The sequence below is a fragment of the Tigriopus californicus genome, chromosome 11 (genome assembly GCF_007210705.1).
Source record: "Tigriopus californicus strain San Diego chromosome 11, Tcal_SD_v2.1, whole genome shotgun sequence".
Taxonomy (NCBI): Eukaryota; Metazoa; Arthropoda; class Copepoda; order Harpacticoida; family Harpacticidae; genus Tigriopus; species Tigriopus californicus.
Genome location: NC_081450.1, coordinates 1,388,827 through 1,404,857, shown reverse-complemented (window position 1 = coordinate 1,404,857; position 16,031 = coordinate 1,388,827). Strand labels below are relative to the sequence as shown.

General features: G+C 41.1%; 3 protein-coding genes across 3 annotated transcripts; all 3 read right to left on the bottom strand.

Moving 5' to 3' along the window:
• Positions 1-609: 609 nt before the first annotated feature.
• On the bottom strand, positions 610-4,121 carry LOC131890307 (nestin-like). The gene is made up of 9 exons (XM_059239630.1): positions 3,797-4,121; positions 3,624-3,716; positions 3,398-3,559; positions 3,177-3,327; positions 2,944-3,107; positions 2,783-2,869; positions 2,532-2,718; positions 1,151-2,466; positions 610-1,072 (listed from the first exon to the last, which is right to left on the bottom strand). The coding sequence occupies exons 1-9, from the start codon at positions 3,827-3,829 to the stop codon at positions 701-703; spliced, it is 2,565 nt and encodes an 854-aa protein (XP_059095613.1). The 5' UTR covers positions 3,830-4,121; the 3' UTR covers positions 610-700.
• Positions 4,122-6,858: 2,737 nt separating this feature from the next.
• On the bottom strand, positions 6,859-10,676 carry LOC131890555 (facilitated trehalose transporter Tret1-like). The gene is made up of 5 exons (XM_059239919.1): positions 10,365-10,676; positions 10,161-10,293; positions 9,892-10,098; positions 7,875-8,106; positions 6,859-7,811 (listed from the first exon to the last, which is right to left on the bottom strand). The coding sequence occupies exons 1-5, from the start codon at positions 10,380-10,382 to the stop codon at positions 6,992-6,994; spliced, it is 1,410 nt and encodes a 469-aa protein (XP_059095902.1). The 5' UTR covers positions 10,383-10,676; the 3' UTR covers positions 6,859-6,991.
• Positions 10,677-13,671: 2,995 nt separating this feature from the next.
• Positions 13,672-16,000, bottom strand: LOC131890554 (facilitated trehalose transporter Tret1-like). The gene is made up of 5 exons (XM_059239918.1): positions 15,825-16,000; positions 15,623-15,755; positions 15,345-15,551; positions 15,046-15,277; positions 13,672-14,720 (listed from the first exon to the last, which is right to left on the bottom strand). Exons 1-5 carry the CDS (start codon positions 15,840-15,842, stop codon positions 13,904-13,906), a joined length of 1,407 nt encoding a protein of 468 aa, XP_059095901.1. The 5' UTR covers positions 15,843-16,000; the 3' UTR covers positions 13,672-13,903.
• Positions 16,001-16,031: the final 31 nt, after the last annotated feature.

Genomic DNA, 16,031 nt, shown 5'->3' with positions numbered 1-16,031 from the left:
AAGATGCAACCGGATCAACAAGGCCTACGTATTCCCTACGAATATTAGATGGAAGCAAATTAAACAACGAAGGAGCATGAGAAAGGAGAGAAGTGGATTACATTTTACAAACTAGCCTGGATTCTTGAGGGCTTGAAGGTGCTTTCAAAACGCATATTAAACCTCTACTGTTTCTGGAATTGACCCTAAATCCTGGGTTGGGACAGAGGTCATGGATGCGTTTGAAAATGTACAACATCAAGTGCATTTCGTACATTCTCTGAACACTGTACAGTTCCAACCTTTTTAATCTCTCCCAATGCGAAAGCTCACTTATTCCTAGTGTGATGTTCCTGGTGAAACATTTTTGAACTTGTTCGCTTTTGCAAATCTCCTGAACTCCTTCAAGACATTGTTTAAGCTTTTTTTTTGTTTTGCAAGTATTTCCTTCAAGTATTTATATAGATATGTTGGCTTTACCTCAAGAGCATCGTTCGAGTCCTTTTAGTTGACATCTCTTTTCTATCTTCCCTAACCTCATGGCTCAGTTACCTCTCTCCAAGTTGATGTTCTCAAGTCAATTAACAAGACCGATCAGAAAATCAATTATCAACTCGTTCTTATTTTGAATGCTGGATTAGTAGTTGTATTTCAAGCTAGAATTGGTTTGATTATTGAGCGTTTCGATTTGTAAGATAAGCTAAATTGATTCTAATTCATCCTAGAGCAATGCGGGTTGTTCACAGAGTGCGGTATAACGATTGTCGCAATCACCGGCCACCCATTTTCGGTTGGTGGGTCGACCAAAAAGACTCACGCATACCCCATTAACATGGGGCTCAGTCTCACCCCAATAAGTGAAATCGAAGGTTTCGTATTGGTTGTCTTTGCTGACCCAAACGAACGGTTTGGTGTCATAGAGAGGGGCGTTCCACGATAGATCTGCCGTAATTTCCTCAGATTTTAGTTTCTTTCCAGCGGTCCAATATGCTGTTCGGACAGTGTCATTGGCAAGGTAATCCATAATGAAATCCATTTCACTGTCTGATTTGATTTGAACCAGGGTAGTCGTCTCAGAAATGCTCTCACAATGCTGAAACGGGATTAAGAGGTTAGAAGCAACCTACCTTTTACAATGTTCTGGAAAAAGGATAAGAAATATTTCACTTACGTTTAAGCCTTCGAGCCACTCAAATTGCTTCTTTGTGTTCAAATAGCAAGAACGTTCATGAAGAGACCAACCATCAGGACAAGGTTTTGGGGCCTGGGTTGTGGCCACTTCATCCTCTCGGTCTTCTTCTCCCTCATCTACCTGGTCTTGGTCTTGATCTTCGACTGAAGCCTGGTCTTGTTGACCTTGATCTTCGATTGAAGCTTGGTCTTGTTGGCCTTGATCTTCGATTGAAGCTTGGTCTTGCTGGCCTTGATCTTCGATTGAAGCTTGGTCTTGCTGGCCTTGATCTTCGATTGAAGCTTGGTCTTGTTGGCCTTGATCTTCAATGGAAGCCTGGTCTTGTTGGCCTTGATCTTCGATTGAAGCTTGATTTTGTTGGTCTTGATCTTCAATGGAAGCCTGGTCTTGTTGGCCTTGATCTTCGATTGAAGCTTGATTTTGTTGGTCTTGATCTTCGATGGAAGCCTGGTCTTGTTGGCCTTGATCTTCGATTGAAGCTTGATTTTGTTGGTCTTGATCTTCGATGGAAGCCTGGTCTTGTTGGCCTTGATCTTCGATTGAAGCTTGATTTTGTTGGTCTTGATCTTCGATGGAAGCCTGGTCTTGTTGGCCTTGATCTTCGATTGAAGCTTGATTTTGTTGGTCTTGATCTTCGATGGAAGCCTGGTCTTGTTGGCCTTGATCTTCGATTGAAGCTTGATTTTGTTGGTCTTGATCTTCGATGGAAGCCTGGTCTTGTTGGCCTTGATCTTCGATTGAAGCTTGATTTTGTTGGTCTTGATCTTCGATGGAAGCCTGGTCTTGTTGGCCTTGATCTTCGACTGAAGCCTGATCTTGCTGGCCTTGATCTTCGACTGAAGCCTGGTCTTGTTGGCCTTGATCTTCGACTGAAGCCTGGTCTTGTTGGCCTTGATCTTCGACTGAAGCCTGGTCTTGTTGGCCTTGATCTTCGACTGAAGCCTGGTCTTGTTGGCCTTGATCTTCGACTGAAGCCTGGTCTTGTTGGCCTTGATCTTCGACTGAAGCCTGGTCTTGTTGGCCTTGATCTTCGACTGAAGCCTGGTCTTGTTGGCCTTGATCTTCGACTGAAGCCTGGTCTTGTTGGCCTTGATCTTCGACTGAAGCCTGGTCTTGCTGGCCTTGATCTTCGACTGAAGCCTGGTCTTGTTGGCCTTGATCTTCGACTGAAGCCTGGTCTTCTTGGCCTTGATCTTCGACTGAAGCCTGGTCTTGTTGGCCTTGATCTTCAATGGAAGCCTGGTCTTGGTCTTGGTCTTGTTCAGCAGACGGCGATTCTGTTTCTGTTCCGTTATCTGAATTGACAGAGCAATTATTTTTTTTAATCTGAAGGCTTTTTGATTCAATTCGGTTTTTTTACCTTGACCACACCAGGTGGTATTCACTTCTTTCATGACTGTTTTGGGCACTTGAATACTTTGGCAAATCTCTTTTGGCACATCCAGACATTGTTCCACTCTCTCCAATTGTGGCAAGACTTTTGACTTGGGATTGCACACCTTCTTGGGGTTCAAAGTACATCTTTCTCGTGGAACGTTTTGCACCGTCTACAAAATGAGCCGTTTAGTGTAGGAATGAAGTGCCGTATTTTTGAAAGATCAACTAACTCACCACTTTGAGCTGATCCTCGCACAATCTTTGGCCTTTCGTCATGGGACAAGCTTCGGGTCCGCAAACCTCTGTGGTTTCTTGTTGGCACTAGAATTTTAGATTCTCCCTTTAAGGCTTAACCATATTTCAAAATGAAAATAAAACAATATTGTTTCTCTCACGTCAGTGGATGGGATTGTCTTTTCGACCTTTTCTTGCGTCAGCTGACATTGCATCCTTGGAACTTGATAGCAATTTCCGGCAGGATCACACTTCTCATCTTTGACCACTTGGCAATTTGGCACACTCTCTTCCACTTCGACGACTTCATAGGTGGTTTGGCAAACTAAACGGATATTGTTGATGGATATCAACGTTGTTTGGTGAGGTCTCAATCAAAGATCACTGGCCTTACCCGTTCCATATTCTGATGAACACTTCTCTTCGCCCTGAATACTGCAGTTTCTGGTGAAAGAATCTCGGCAGACCTCAATTTTGATCTCATTCGCCACTGACTCATATTCGATATGGCAATCTTTTTGGAAGGCTTCTTTACACTCTTCTTGCTGATAAACCGAATGAACATCAAAATCAGTCCTCAAGATAGTGTGGACAAATTAACTTATCACTTGTTACCTCGACTGGCTTGAAATTGGTCCTGTAGACGAACATACAGGATTCTTGGACGTCGTGAGTGCATTCGACTTTCATATCGAACTCGATGTGTTCCACTTGCATAACTTTCTCCACACAGCCGTGGTTCTCATCCTCATCCGAATTATTCTCGTCACTATCGTTCTGAAGCAGACACACAAAACCTTTGAGGTCTTGGCTTTTGAAGAAAAAAATAGTTAGTTCTAACCGGAATGTTCCGCTCCAAATTCGATGAAATATCGTTAGGCGAGCGGATCTCAGGATTATTTATCACTCTGCCCTCAGAGGCCAGTACGCAAAGCTGAAAGGGTGAAAAGACGGATTACAAAATCACAAAGGTTGATAATCAAGCCTAGTTTCTCTGTTTGTGAAAATAAGTACCAACGCCAAAATCATTAAGTGAATTCTTGACATGTTGGTTGAAACTTGGAGCACATGAAATGCTTGAAGGATTGGATCCCAACTGATGATGATTTGCACGGCACTCAGCCACTTATATATGCAAATTTCGAGTCCTTGCCACCAAAGCTTCTTCCAGAGTGATCCGATGGACAAAAAGTGGACATTCCGTATGAATTTCGCATGCTATGCTGAAACGGGACCTTTCGCAAATCTTTGACCGTTGGTCGGAATGATTTCACAACAAACTGGATTAGAGGGACGCAATCAAGGACTTCGGGTTGGATTAGTTCAAATATCTGATGAGTGCCTTAGCCCATAAGCATCCAGAGCATCATATTCGATCCTTCACTATTGTTGGATCATTCGCAATATGACTGTCCTGAAGATGTTATTTATATTATATCTGCTTCTATTTCCTTGACTCATTAGTGGGTTATGCTCAATAAAGGCGAGTGTCCATCTTGGTTTAAAATCATTCTTCGGCAACTTTGACGCTAATCTGCAATGACGGCCAGAGGAGACATCATGCTTGATGGAGCTTGAGCTGCATCTTGACGAGATTCAGTATCCTTTTGAGTTCATGCCCTAGATGTTTTCTCCAGTAATATAGCCATTTTCCTTACATTTCAGGTTTTCTAAAATTTCTCCCGTCAAATGAGCCTAAAAGATCAGCAAACGAATGTGGAGTTTGTTGGAATTCATACGTATTGTTGAAGCCAAAAGCATCGCTCAATAGTTTGTATGAAACCCTATTCATAGATGCCCTTTTACAGAGAGATATTACCTCGGAATGAACATGTTTTCGGAACATATATCTTTCTTGCATCACGATGGTCATCGAGAACAGATGAGGCGTGACAACTTTTTTTTTTAAGAAAAATGCTTATTTTTTGCTCCAAGTTATAGAGTTGACGTGAGCTTGATCAAGGATGAAGCGAGTTCGATACAAATCATCAAACGGAGGCATATCTTTATTTATTTTCACCTCGTATTTCTTCTTTTTTATTTTAGACAATTTGGCGAAACGTTTCAGATTTGAAATCTGATCTCGTTTAAGGAAAGTGAATCTTGCTGATGTAAAATGACCATGAATTTGCAAGATCCAGAACAGGTCTCCAATTTGGTTTTGTCAAATATCTTGCGGTTGTCAAGCAACCCTGCACGGCAGTATTTTGAGCACTTCTCCCCAATTTTAAGATCCAAAGATTTTTGTTGTCACGTCTGGCTTTGGCAAAATATCACGCACAATTTACTTTACTGATATCTTTGCCTTACATACAATTTTGTAGTAAACAGACGTTCCATAGGACACTAAAAGTTGTTTTCATACAACTTGAAACCAAATCATCTTTGCATTGGCTTAAAATAAAGCATCCGAAGTGAAACCAAAGGTGAAAACTGATGCATTGAATGTTTATAAGAGCGGTTTCTTAATAATTAGTTCATTTGAAGGAACTTATTTTTTGATACTAAAGTTGATCAATTCTAATTAAGATTTCACCGTGCATTGATGCTTGGATAAGAGATATATATGAGTACCTAGAATAGAGATAATTTTGATGTGATTTAGATCAATTTGATGAAAGTTTCAAGTATCCGTGAAGAGTGCATTGAAACTCTGTCTTAATCGGTTTTGGCTAGACTTTTAATTTAGTCCATCATGGTCTTTTGTAGCTCACCCTTCATAGTTTCCGAATGGATAATCGTTTCATTCCTACAAGGGAAGGAAGCATTTGAATTTGAGTCTCTTTGTAATATTCAAGATGTCAACTTGAGCTTTTGAGAGATTCTGAGCCTTAGCCCATTTCGTTCAAGGGAGGGGAGAAATCTACTCGACACCGAACAGATTCTTTTTTTGTTGTTTGGTTTTTCACGGGCTTTTCTAACCACTACAGGGAATATTTATTGTTTATTGCATGCCCACTCAAGCATCAAATTAGATCAAATAGAGTAATGAGAAAAAAGCCGAACAAAAACGAAGAGAAAAGGCACCCGCAATGAAAAATGTAATAGCTTTGACCCTGGTAACACTAAGACTGATTTTTTTGTGGGCTTTTACCGAGTTTGTGACGGAACGGACGTGTTCCTCTTGACTCATTCGGATATCGTGGACACTGACGGTTGGCCAGGCCATTTTTTCTGTTTTGATTTTTACTCAAGCCCTGCCTTTTCAAAATATTTATTGACCAGGAGTTCCTTCAAAGTTGAATTGTGCCATCGCTGCTTGCAGTGGGTCGACCCAATTATTCATGTCAATTTTCAGCTTTATCGAACGATTGACCCAGTGGTTCAATCGAGCTGACAATTGACATTCGACATTGTAGCGACATGGGACCAGTCTCACCTGAAGAAGAATTTATTGCAATGACTCAAATTGGAGTTGTTCATTCTCAACCTTAAAAGGGAGGGTAGCTTGGCCCCAAAAAAATCGTCGGCTAGGTTGTTGGTTTTTTCCTTCATCTTCCGCATTAACAAAGCATGAAAGATCCAACAGAATTCGACTCACGAATCACGAATAAGCTCTTGCCTTTAAAACTATTATGAGTTTTCGTATTTTGGGGCCCTAGATTCTATTTACGAGACATTGGGAGTATTGGGAGAGACTAAAAAAATAGGGGCTGTTCAGTGTTCAGAGAAGGTACGAAAGGTATCTGATACTGTACGTCTTCAAAAGTATCCATGCGCTTTGTCTTAATCCAGGATTTAGGGTCAATTCTAGTGACAGTAGAGGTTTCATGTGCATTTTGAAAGCACCTTCAAGCCGTCAAGAATCCAGGCTAGTTCGAGCAATGAAGCCCTGTTCTCTTCTTTCTCGGGCCCTTCCTTTGTTTCATTTACTTCGCTCAAATATTCGTAGGGGAAACATAGGCCTTGTTGATCCGGTAGCATCTTTCAAATCAGACTTGAACAAATTTTCAAATACATTCCAGATCAACCTTACATTCAAGGACTAGTTCGGTCTGCCCACTCATTGGTAGACAAAATATTGTTTAAGGTAATAAAGAGAAGAATTATAACCATCATTTTATTGTATTGGGGATTGCATTTCCTGTAGCGGTTAGAAAAGCCCGTGACAACCCAAATAAAAAAAAAGAAAACATATTTCCGTCAAATTGACTCAATGATCGTCGACTCACGTTTCTCACGTGTAAACCTTTGAAACGACACCAAATATCATTTTCGTATTTTATTACATTTTTCAATATCCTTGGCCAATCGTTTTTCTATTTCGGTCAAACTTAGTCCATCATTGTGCTCGATCTTCAAAAGACCCCACAACCCTAGGAAAAACGCCACGCTCGCATAGATCCCAAACGCAAAAGGAAATCCAAAATAGCTAAGAAAATTTGGGTACGATTTCACAGCACAGACACAAAGAGCATTCGAGAAAGCCTGGAGGGTACCAGCACAAATACTTCGAATTTCGGTAGGGAAGGCCTCAGCTACTAGGATATGAATGACGTTCACTATGCCAAGGGCATGGCATGACATGGCTATCACAGTTGCCGCCACTGGGATCCAATTGTGGTGTTCCACAAGGTGCTTCATGTCAGGCGAAGTCACTTCCGTTGTCTGCAGCACGTTGTACAACATCAGGGTGACCAAGGACAGCGACAAGCACCATGAAGAACACACAAACACCAATTTCTTTGGAATATGATGGATTGCAAAGGAAGCCAGCCCTGCTGCTACCAATCGGACGCTCATCACCACCACCGAGGCCAAGACTGGGTCCAAGCTTGCTCCCGTTTCTTCAAAGATTCCGGGCATATACGTCGTCAGGATAGGGATGCCGGCACACTGGCTCAAACTGTATAGAACTCCAACGCAAGAAAGGGGCTGTAGAAATGCCTTGGTTCTCAAAGTTTGACATGCATGCCAGAAGGTGTTGGTGGGTTGGCCTTTGGATTTGGCTCTCGTTTCATTGTGCTTTGATAACATTTCCTGAAGCTCGTTTTCAAAGCCTTCTTCGCGGTAAAATAACAATGATATCCTGCGGACAAGGTCTGCATAAAGAACTGATCAAGGCCTAATTATCAGAATAAGTTGAACTCACTGGGCTTCATCATTTCGACCTTGTTCCACCAGCCAATACGGAGACTCTGGGAAAAGCATCATGCAGGCGACACTCAAAGCTGGAAGTGTGGTTGAGAGCAAAGCGCCAATCCGCCAATGGAAGAAATATCCCATAACAAAATTTATCAGCATTCCAAAGGCCAAGAATGTTGCTGGAAAGCATCCCACGGCATTTCGGAGGGACTTATGGACGGTCTCCGAGACATAAATACCTGTTCAAACAATCACAAGTGGAGAAATAAGTATGTCCTAAAACTATGGCTGGAGTTATACGAGTCTTTCTGAAGTGTAGTGCAAAAATGGATCGCCCTATTTGAGCATAAATAGTTCAAAACATTAACTTTGTTGATTAAAGGCTTAAACTGAAAGGCTAAACATTGAAACGTAATTTTTTGCTCGAATCAGTTGGGTAGCCGAGCTAAAATGTCTTGAAAACCTGTGATGACTAGGATACAGAACTTTATGGACTTCAAGAAATTCTACAAGTTTGAACTATGACATCTTGGAGAGCGTTTACTTTGGTCAAGTTCGTCTCTTAAACCCGGATTTCTAAGGAGGATATTTTTGGGGAAAATCGTCAAGATTATAGACTCATGTTTTACGCTTAAAGACTTCAATATTTATCATCAAGAGAGACTTAAATTTATCTTCATGGTGACTTTCAGTGCATCTCTTGTGAGTTTAAAACGTTATGCTTGTGTCATTTTGATTTAATAAAATCCAAATTTTCGAATGGGTGAGCTGAGCGAGCCCTAATTAAAAGTTGTCGGTTTTTTCCTCGTCCAAGTAGCTTGAATCTTTCCACACGTTCCGGTAAAATCCCCGAATTGTTCTTAAGAAACCTTGCTGAAGTTTTTTGAACCGGAATGTCAGCTTTTTAGCTTCAAGGACCTCGGTTAGGGCTCCCATCACGAGCGGATACACAGACGTATTCCAAAAATCACAATCATCAAAACGTGACCCTGCCTTTCTTGGTCTCAGAAATAGGGTTGCTATTATATTCGTTGGTGATATAGGGTTTTCATTTCTGTACACCTTTTTGTTTAAATTGGGAGCCCTAACAGAGGTTTTTCAACCTAAACAACTGATTTTCCGGTTCGAAACCGGTCACTAGTCGTAACTAGAGATGTAATGAGCCAAGAATTTTCGGACTGGGCTGAGCTAAGAGGAAAATGGCTCATTTCGAGCTGAGCTGGGTTCACATTTTTCAACTCACGAGCTGGGCTGGGCCCCAAAAAACAGGTGTCGAGCTGAGCCGGATTGATTGGGTTAATAATTCGAGTCAAGTCTGAGCTGGGCCAAATCCGAGCTAGCCCATGTCCGAGCTGGCTCATGATCGAGTTGACCCATGTCTGGGCTGAGCCAGATCTGGGTTGGATCCGAGAGACCTTGGGTGGATATATCAATAGACCTATTTATTGGCCAATCTAGTTTCTAATCCTCGTGTCACGTAGCACCACAATAGTGTCTTAGCCCAAACTAGGTGTTTAAAAAATGCAATAAAAGACAGAACATTTGAGCAGCTATAATAGGACTCGAAGCACAAGTTTATTTATATTTGTAGAGGATATGACAATCTCTTGCGTATATTCATGATCTGTTCTATTATTGCCAGAACTGAGCATTTTTGCATCCTTCACTTGATTGCTTCAATAATTTGAATTTGAAATGCTTTCTTCATCGTTTAACGCATTTGTACCCCTGAGCCCAGTTTTTTAAAGCCAAGGAGTGAATCCTAGATCGAGAGAAAGTCGTACTATTCTACATAAGTTGGATCTTTCCTCGATCTAAGATTCACTCCTTGGCTTTAAAAAACTGGGCTCTAGTTCGAGACAATACGATTCAAATCAGTTTTTGCCTGTTGTTACGGAATTTTTGCCACATTCTGTCCCCATTTTCTAAGTCGGATTTTTGCCATTGCTGACTGTACGTCATTGAGAACAAGCTCGTGGGCCAACCTTGACTTAATTGAAGTATTCACTAACAGCCTCACATACCTACGCTGGAAAATGACATGCCAGTAGCGAATCCAATGGCACCACGGGCAATGAATATCATCCATTTGTTTGTGGCAAAGAAAGTGACCACACAACAGATCGAGGCCACTGATTGCCAAATGATAATGCAGACTCTCCGACCAAAACGGCCCGAAAACCAACCTCCCAAGCAGCATGAGACCATACTGCTTAACGTGAATATGGTGGCTGCAATCAGGAAATCCATATTCTTAATTTGTTTTAAATGATAAAAATATCCATCTACTCACGAATCCAAGAGGCTTCATTGATGTCCAGTTGAATATCTTCGTCATCTCGTAGCTGATGGATCAGAATGGCCGAGAAACTCACTGCTGAGCCCGTGGATGCAGCCGTTAAACTGGCCGCCAATGCTCCAAAAATCTAACACAAGTGGATAACTGTTGCAAAGAATGGATTGTTTGGAGGATCACTTTTTCTTGCCGATTTCCTACCTGTGTCCAAACTCTCATTTTGATATCGGAAAGAAAGCTTCTCTTGAGAAGTCACACTCAGCGCTTCATTACGCGTAAATTGAAACTAAGATATTGCCCCCAGCAATTCCAAATGATGACTGAATGACAAGCAATTCGTTAGTTGACTTCAGCAAAGTACATCTAATGCATAACGAACGGGAAGATCGACTTCGAATAGTGTACGTATGTATTAAGCATGCTGCACATCAAGTCAGGCTAAGCAACTAGCGCCATTTTTGGTACGTGGTATTATTCATAATCCCGCCTAACAAGGATGGCATAGACTTTAAAGAGTCTGTAGCTAAGTGTATGAGTAAGTGCAATAAGTGCTGTAGCGTTCTTGAACAAGCATACTCAGGCCAGGGACTACTCACACTACTGGACGAAAGGTATAGGTACACGCCGCTCTATCATGGGACGTGTAAAGTAACAGCTGAGCCACTATCGCAGTAAAGACTATCATTATCGAAATCAGCCAATCCTTCCAAATCTTCACTTACAAAATTGTTCGCCGTTGTAAGAAACCAACGAGCAATGATGCCAAAGCATTTTTATTCGACATTCATTAGTACAAACTGTCACAACATGGAAAGTAAAAAAAAAAAGTGTAATAAAAAAACGGCACAATGCCATGTGCCAACATGTGTCATAAGTAGACCTAAAAAAAAGTTGCCTGTTTTGGATAGATTATTATTTATGTTAATAACTGTCAAAATGCATAAAAAGGAGTGAAAATGCAAAAACAAGTGGCAATAAGGCAAAAAGAATTGTTACACTGAAAAGAGGTCGTTATTACCTCCTATTAGCCTAATTCTTGCATTTTTCTCTGTTACAGAATCTAAGCGCACAACTGCATTTTCGAGGTTATCCTTAACAATAATACATAACAAGATTTTATTCTAATAATACAGAGGATTATATTCCTCATTCCTTGCAGCAGTTGGTAAAGCTGGTAAAGCCGCTTTTTGCCGCTGGTCGTATGGATATTATGGAACCACCTAAAAGGACAAAATCATTCCTTATTGAATGATTATTGTACAACTGAGAGCAACTTAAGATACACTACAGTAATCTTTACGATATATCAACTCACATTACCACAATTGCCCTTTTGAGGTGTAATTTTTTTTTGAATGACTTACAGTACTTCAATTGTCCTCTACTCTGCACCAAAGTGCCAATCATACTAAAATTTAGCATATGAATTCCTACAACTCATATCTTATCAAGAAAATTAAGGGGCTCAATTGCGATCTGATACAATGAAAGTGTGCGGCTGAAGGAACGAACAGAAAACTCCATTAATTTCGTTCTTTTTTGGTGAAATACAACAATTGCCAAAAGCTGATTTCACATCTTGTTCTAGCTAGAGACTAAAGTAAGTTTTAGTTAGTTCTTTACGTTTGAGCATGCAATTCCTCTCTTCTGCTGGCGCACAATGTATGACAGTAGAAGTAAGAGTACAATATATGCTCGTAGTTAACCATCTTAGAAGGGATATAACTAAATCAACATCCTTCAAAATTTTCGTCAGAACTTGACATAGTAATACCAAATTCGCAGCTTCGAAGAATGCAGATGTAATAAGATATAGGACTCGAGTCATGTAATCAAGAAGCTTTTTTGTTTATCTGCAAATCTAACTTTTTTCTTTCTATTTGGCGTAATAGCTATTTTCAACCAGCCTCTCTGATATGCTGTAAACTTCCTTAGCATAGACTACTATCACTGAGATTCATTCGCATAGAAATTTGTGACTTAATACTGTATAGATCAGAAATATCTGTAGCATTCAAGTTTAAGTCTTTTTTTGGAGATTAAGCCATCCGTGGGATTTTGGCCATTTCTCTATCACAACATTTTCTACAACCCAAGTCTCACAACCCAAGTCTTGCGCCTGTTGCCAATTTTTAACCGGTCAGACGAAGACGTCAAACTCTGCATGTGCTTTACTGTAACTTGTTTTCGTTGGGGTCGTCGACCCTTTGTGTGAATATGACCATGAGGTTTAGCTTCTAGAAACTTTGGTGAATAAGCAATTGTATTTTTTTAGAGAACATGCATCCTTGGATTGGCTATCATACTTGTCAATTTAGCTTGATCTCTCATCGATTTATGGGGGATATATAATATCCACTAGAATTTAAACCTAGGCTTCAAATCAATCTCTTACCTCAAAGCAACTCCACATCTATAGGGGCCCTTATTTGCAACGTCACACGGCCCACAGAAAACGGGAAGAGGCACGGTGGATTGCTGAATAAACTGCTCTTGCCTTGCTTTGAACGCAATTTCTTTTCCGCACAGTATGTGGCCCGGGGCGTTCAGTATAAATATGATTTTAATAAAATTAGCCAAAAACAACACAAACGCATTAAAATTCTTTAAAAAGGAATTGGACCAATCGGCCCTTTTTTGGTAGAGGGTGAGTGACAAAGCGCCCGCTGAAGTGCAGAACGTAAAACATATTTCGTGCAGCGTAAGGGGGCGATAATGAGGTCTTGAATGAAGCACAATTTGTTGAGTGAGGCACCAGAGGAATCAAAACATTTCGAAAGCTAAGCAACAAGCTTGTCTGAAGTAGGGCCCAAGCTCTTAAAAAAGAACATTATGACTCACCTCTTTTAGGATTAGCAGCTTTCGAAATAAGAATCCCTAGCTTGCTAAACAAACTTATCAATGACTGCTATTAAGTGTGTCGGTTAATAGATGTCCATGTCATACCTTTTTGTCACGTGAGATCAACCTTTGCACGTCTCTGTGGTATAAATATTCACTGAAAAGCACTAACTTTTACACTTTTTACACTTTTATGTCTTCAATGAGGAATTAAAAAAAATGATTTTCTGGCGTTGAACTTTTGTGGTGAAAACAAATCTATGAGTGGTCAAAAAGTAGTTTATCATTTGTAAATCAGATTGTTCAATTCAATTAGCAATCGATGTGCCCAGAGTATGTAAACGACATTTTGGCAAAATTTACCTTTACATTGCGCAAGGAGGGCATTAGCATACGTGCAAAAAGTAAAAAAAAGATAAAACCTACTTTCAATATATGGATGTCAAAAGACGGTGATATGTTTCAAAAGAATAAAGAGGAGGAAACAAGAATTCTTGAAATTACGATCTGCAAAAAGTGTTTCACTTATTTCCATGCACCCGTTACATGCTTCATATCGCATTGTGTTGCGTAACTTTAACTCAAAGATGAACTTGTTTGGAGACATCAGATCCAAGGTTATGGGCTGGAAACGGCGTCTAAACAAAGAACACTACTGCCTTTCTAGTCAGGGCTAAACAAGCTGTATTTGATCTTTTCACCACTTTTCGAAATTCGATTCCAGCTTTGAATTGCACGATTTGCAAGGCTCGCTCATAACATAAAAGAGCAATTAACAAACGTCTGTAGAGCACAGCTCCATACCAAGTTGGATTCAATCGTATCAAACAAGCACAAAGTATCACTTGGGATTGGGATCCTTGGCCGTTTCGAAAAGTTAACACAAACGTTCCAGTCCATCAAATTGGGTTGGGATCGTCGTCGCTATTTTTATCCAATCGCCTTTCAATTTCGGTTAAACTGAGACCATCGTTTCGCTCTATTTTCCACAAGCCCCAAAGTCCCATCAAGAAACACATACTGGCGTAGAACCCAAACGTGATGTTGAAACCGCAATAATCCAAGAGCAAGGGATACGTTTTGATGGCCATCACATTGAGGAAGCTGAAGAAGGTCTGGAGTATTCCAGAGGCAAAGCTTCTGATCTCGGTGGGAAACGATTCGGCTGCCATAATATGCAAGACATTGACCACTCCCAATGAGTGAGAGATCATGGCTGTTATGGCGGCTGCCACAGGAATCCACTGAAGATGTTCCAGGGTGTCCAATAGCTCTTCCGAGGCCAAAGCCGAGGACTTGATGAAGTTGAACATTGACAAAGTGGTCATAGAGAGCCCAACGCACCAAGAACAGAACACGAACACGTATTTCTTTTGTACATGATGCACCACGAAGGAAGCAAATCCGGCGGTCACCACACGGATACTCATGACCATGGTCGAGGCCAGAAATGAGTCCAGAGTGGAACCAGCCTCTTCGAAGATGCCTGGCATGAACAGGATCAGAATAGGGATGCCGCCGAACTGACAAATGCCATAGAGAATACCAACGCATGAAAATGGTTGCAGGAAGCTCTTGGTTTTGAGAGCGGCGCAAGATTTCCAAAAACTGGTGGTGGTCACGTTGCGATTGTTGGCGAGTTTCCTTTTGTGCAGGTATAATATATCCTGGAGTTCGGACTCATAATCCTTGCCACGGAAAAAGGATAAAGATTTCCTGAAATCATATTCCACTCATGAAACTACATACTAAATCTTGGTCATGTGTTTACCACTTTAGAGCAAAAAGAGTATTTGATAAAACTTTGTAAAACCATATATGTCTGATATAAAGAGCTTACAAAAAGCTTGTCAAGGTCTTAAGTACTAACATACGAAAAGGGCTCTTCCAGTCAATCACCAAAATGAATATGATAAACTTCATTCTCTTGTGCTGGTTTAGCGCAATGCATCAAAAATACAATCAAAGGCCATTAAGAACTGATTTGCTCTACATTTTAGGTAACATTGGCAAGCAAGCTTTTATTTTACAGCCCACTTACTTGGCTTTATTATCCAGACCTTGTTCCACTAGCCAATAAGGAGATTCGGGACAAAGCAGCATGGTGACAATACAAAGAGACGGGATGATGGTGGCAATCAAAGCACAAGTGCGCCAATGGAAGAAATACCCTGTCACATAACTGGAAAGCATGCCCATGGCCAAAAACATGGACGGGAGACATCCTATGGCGTTTCGAAGCGATTTGTGAACCGTCTCGGACACATACACGCCTAAAAATGAGAAGGATCCGAATAAGATAATTTCTCAAGATTTGCCTCTAGTCAGCTTGACACTTACTAATGATTGGGTAATACAACCCGTTGGCAAAACCAATCGCTCCTCTGGCCATGTATAAGACCCATTTGTTGGGCGCAAGGCAGGTTGCTATGCAGCAAAGCAAGGCCAGCATTTGCCAAGTGATAATGCACGCCCTTCGACCAAATCGATCGGAGAACCACCCGCCCATGAAACTGGCTGCCATACTACTGATCATCAATATTGTGGCTGCAAAGCAAAAATTAGCTCGAAAATGAAATCAACCCTACCGCAACCCTTGACTTTTCGCTGGCACTTACGGATCCAAGATGCTTCGTGAAGGTCCATTTGGAGTTCCTCATCTTCCCTAAGTTGATGGATTAACACGGCTGAGAAGCAAATGGCGGCGCCTCCTGAGGCTGCATTTAAACTTGCCGCCACAGCGCCAAACACCTAAAGTAACGAATCGTGTCAACTATCATGTAGATTTTTCTATGATTATAAGGCAATGATTAGTCTTACCTGAGTCCAGACCTTCATGATCCTGCTCTAATGTTACGCAAGAGCTGTTGTTTTTGAACAAGAAAGCCGCTTGACAGTTTCACCGTCTGAACAAAAGAGTCACGAGAGAAACTGTCAGAACGAGGACGAGCTCTGAACTGAGACTTTGACGTCGTAAGATCCGGAAAGGCACATGCTCTTGGCCCACGATGTTACTTAAATAGGCTA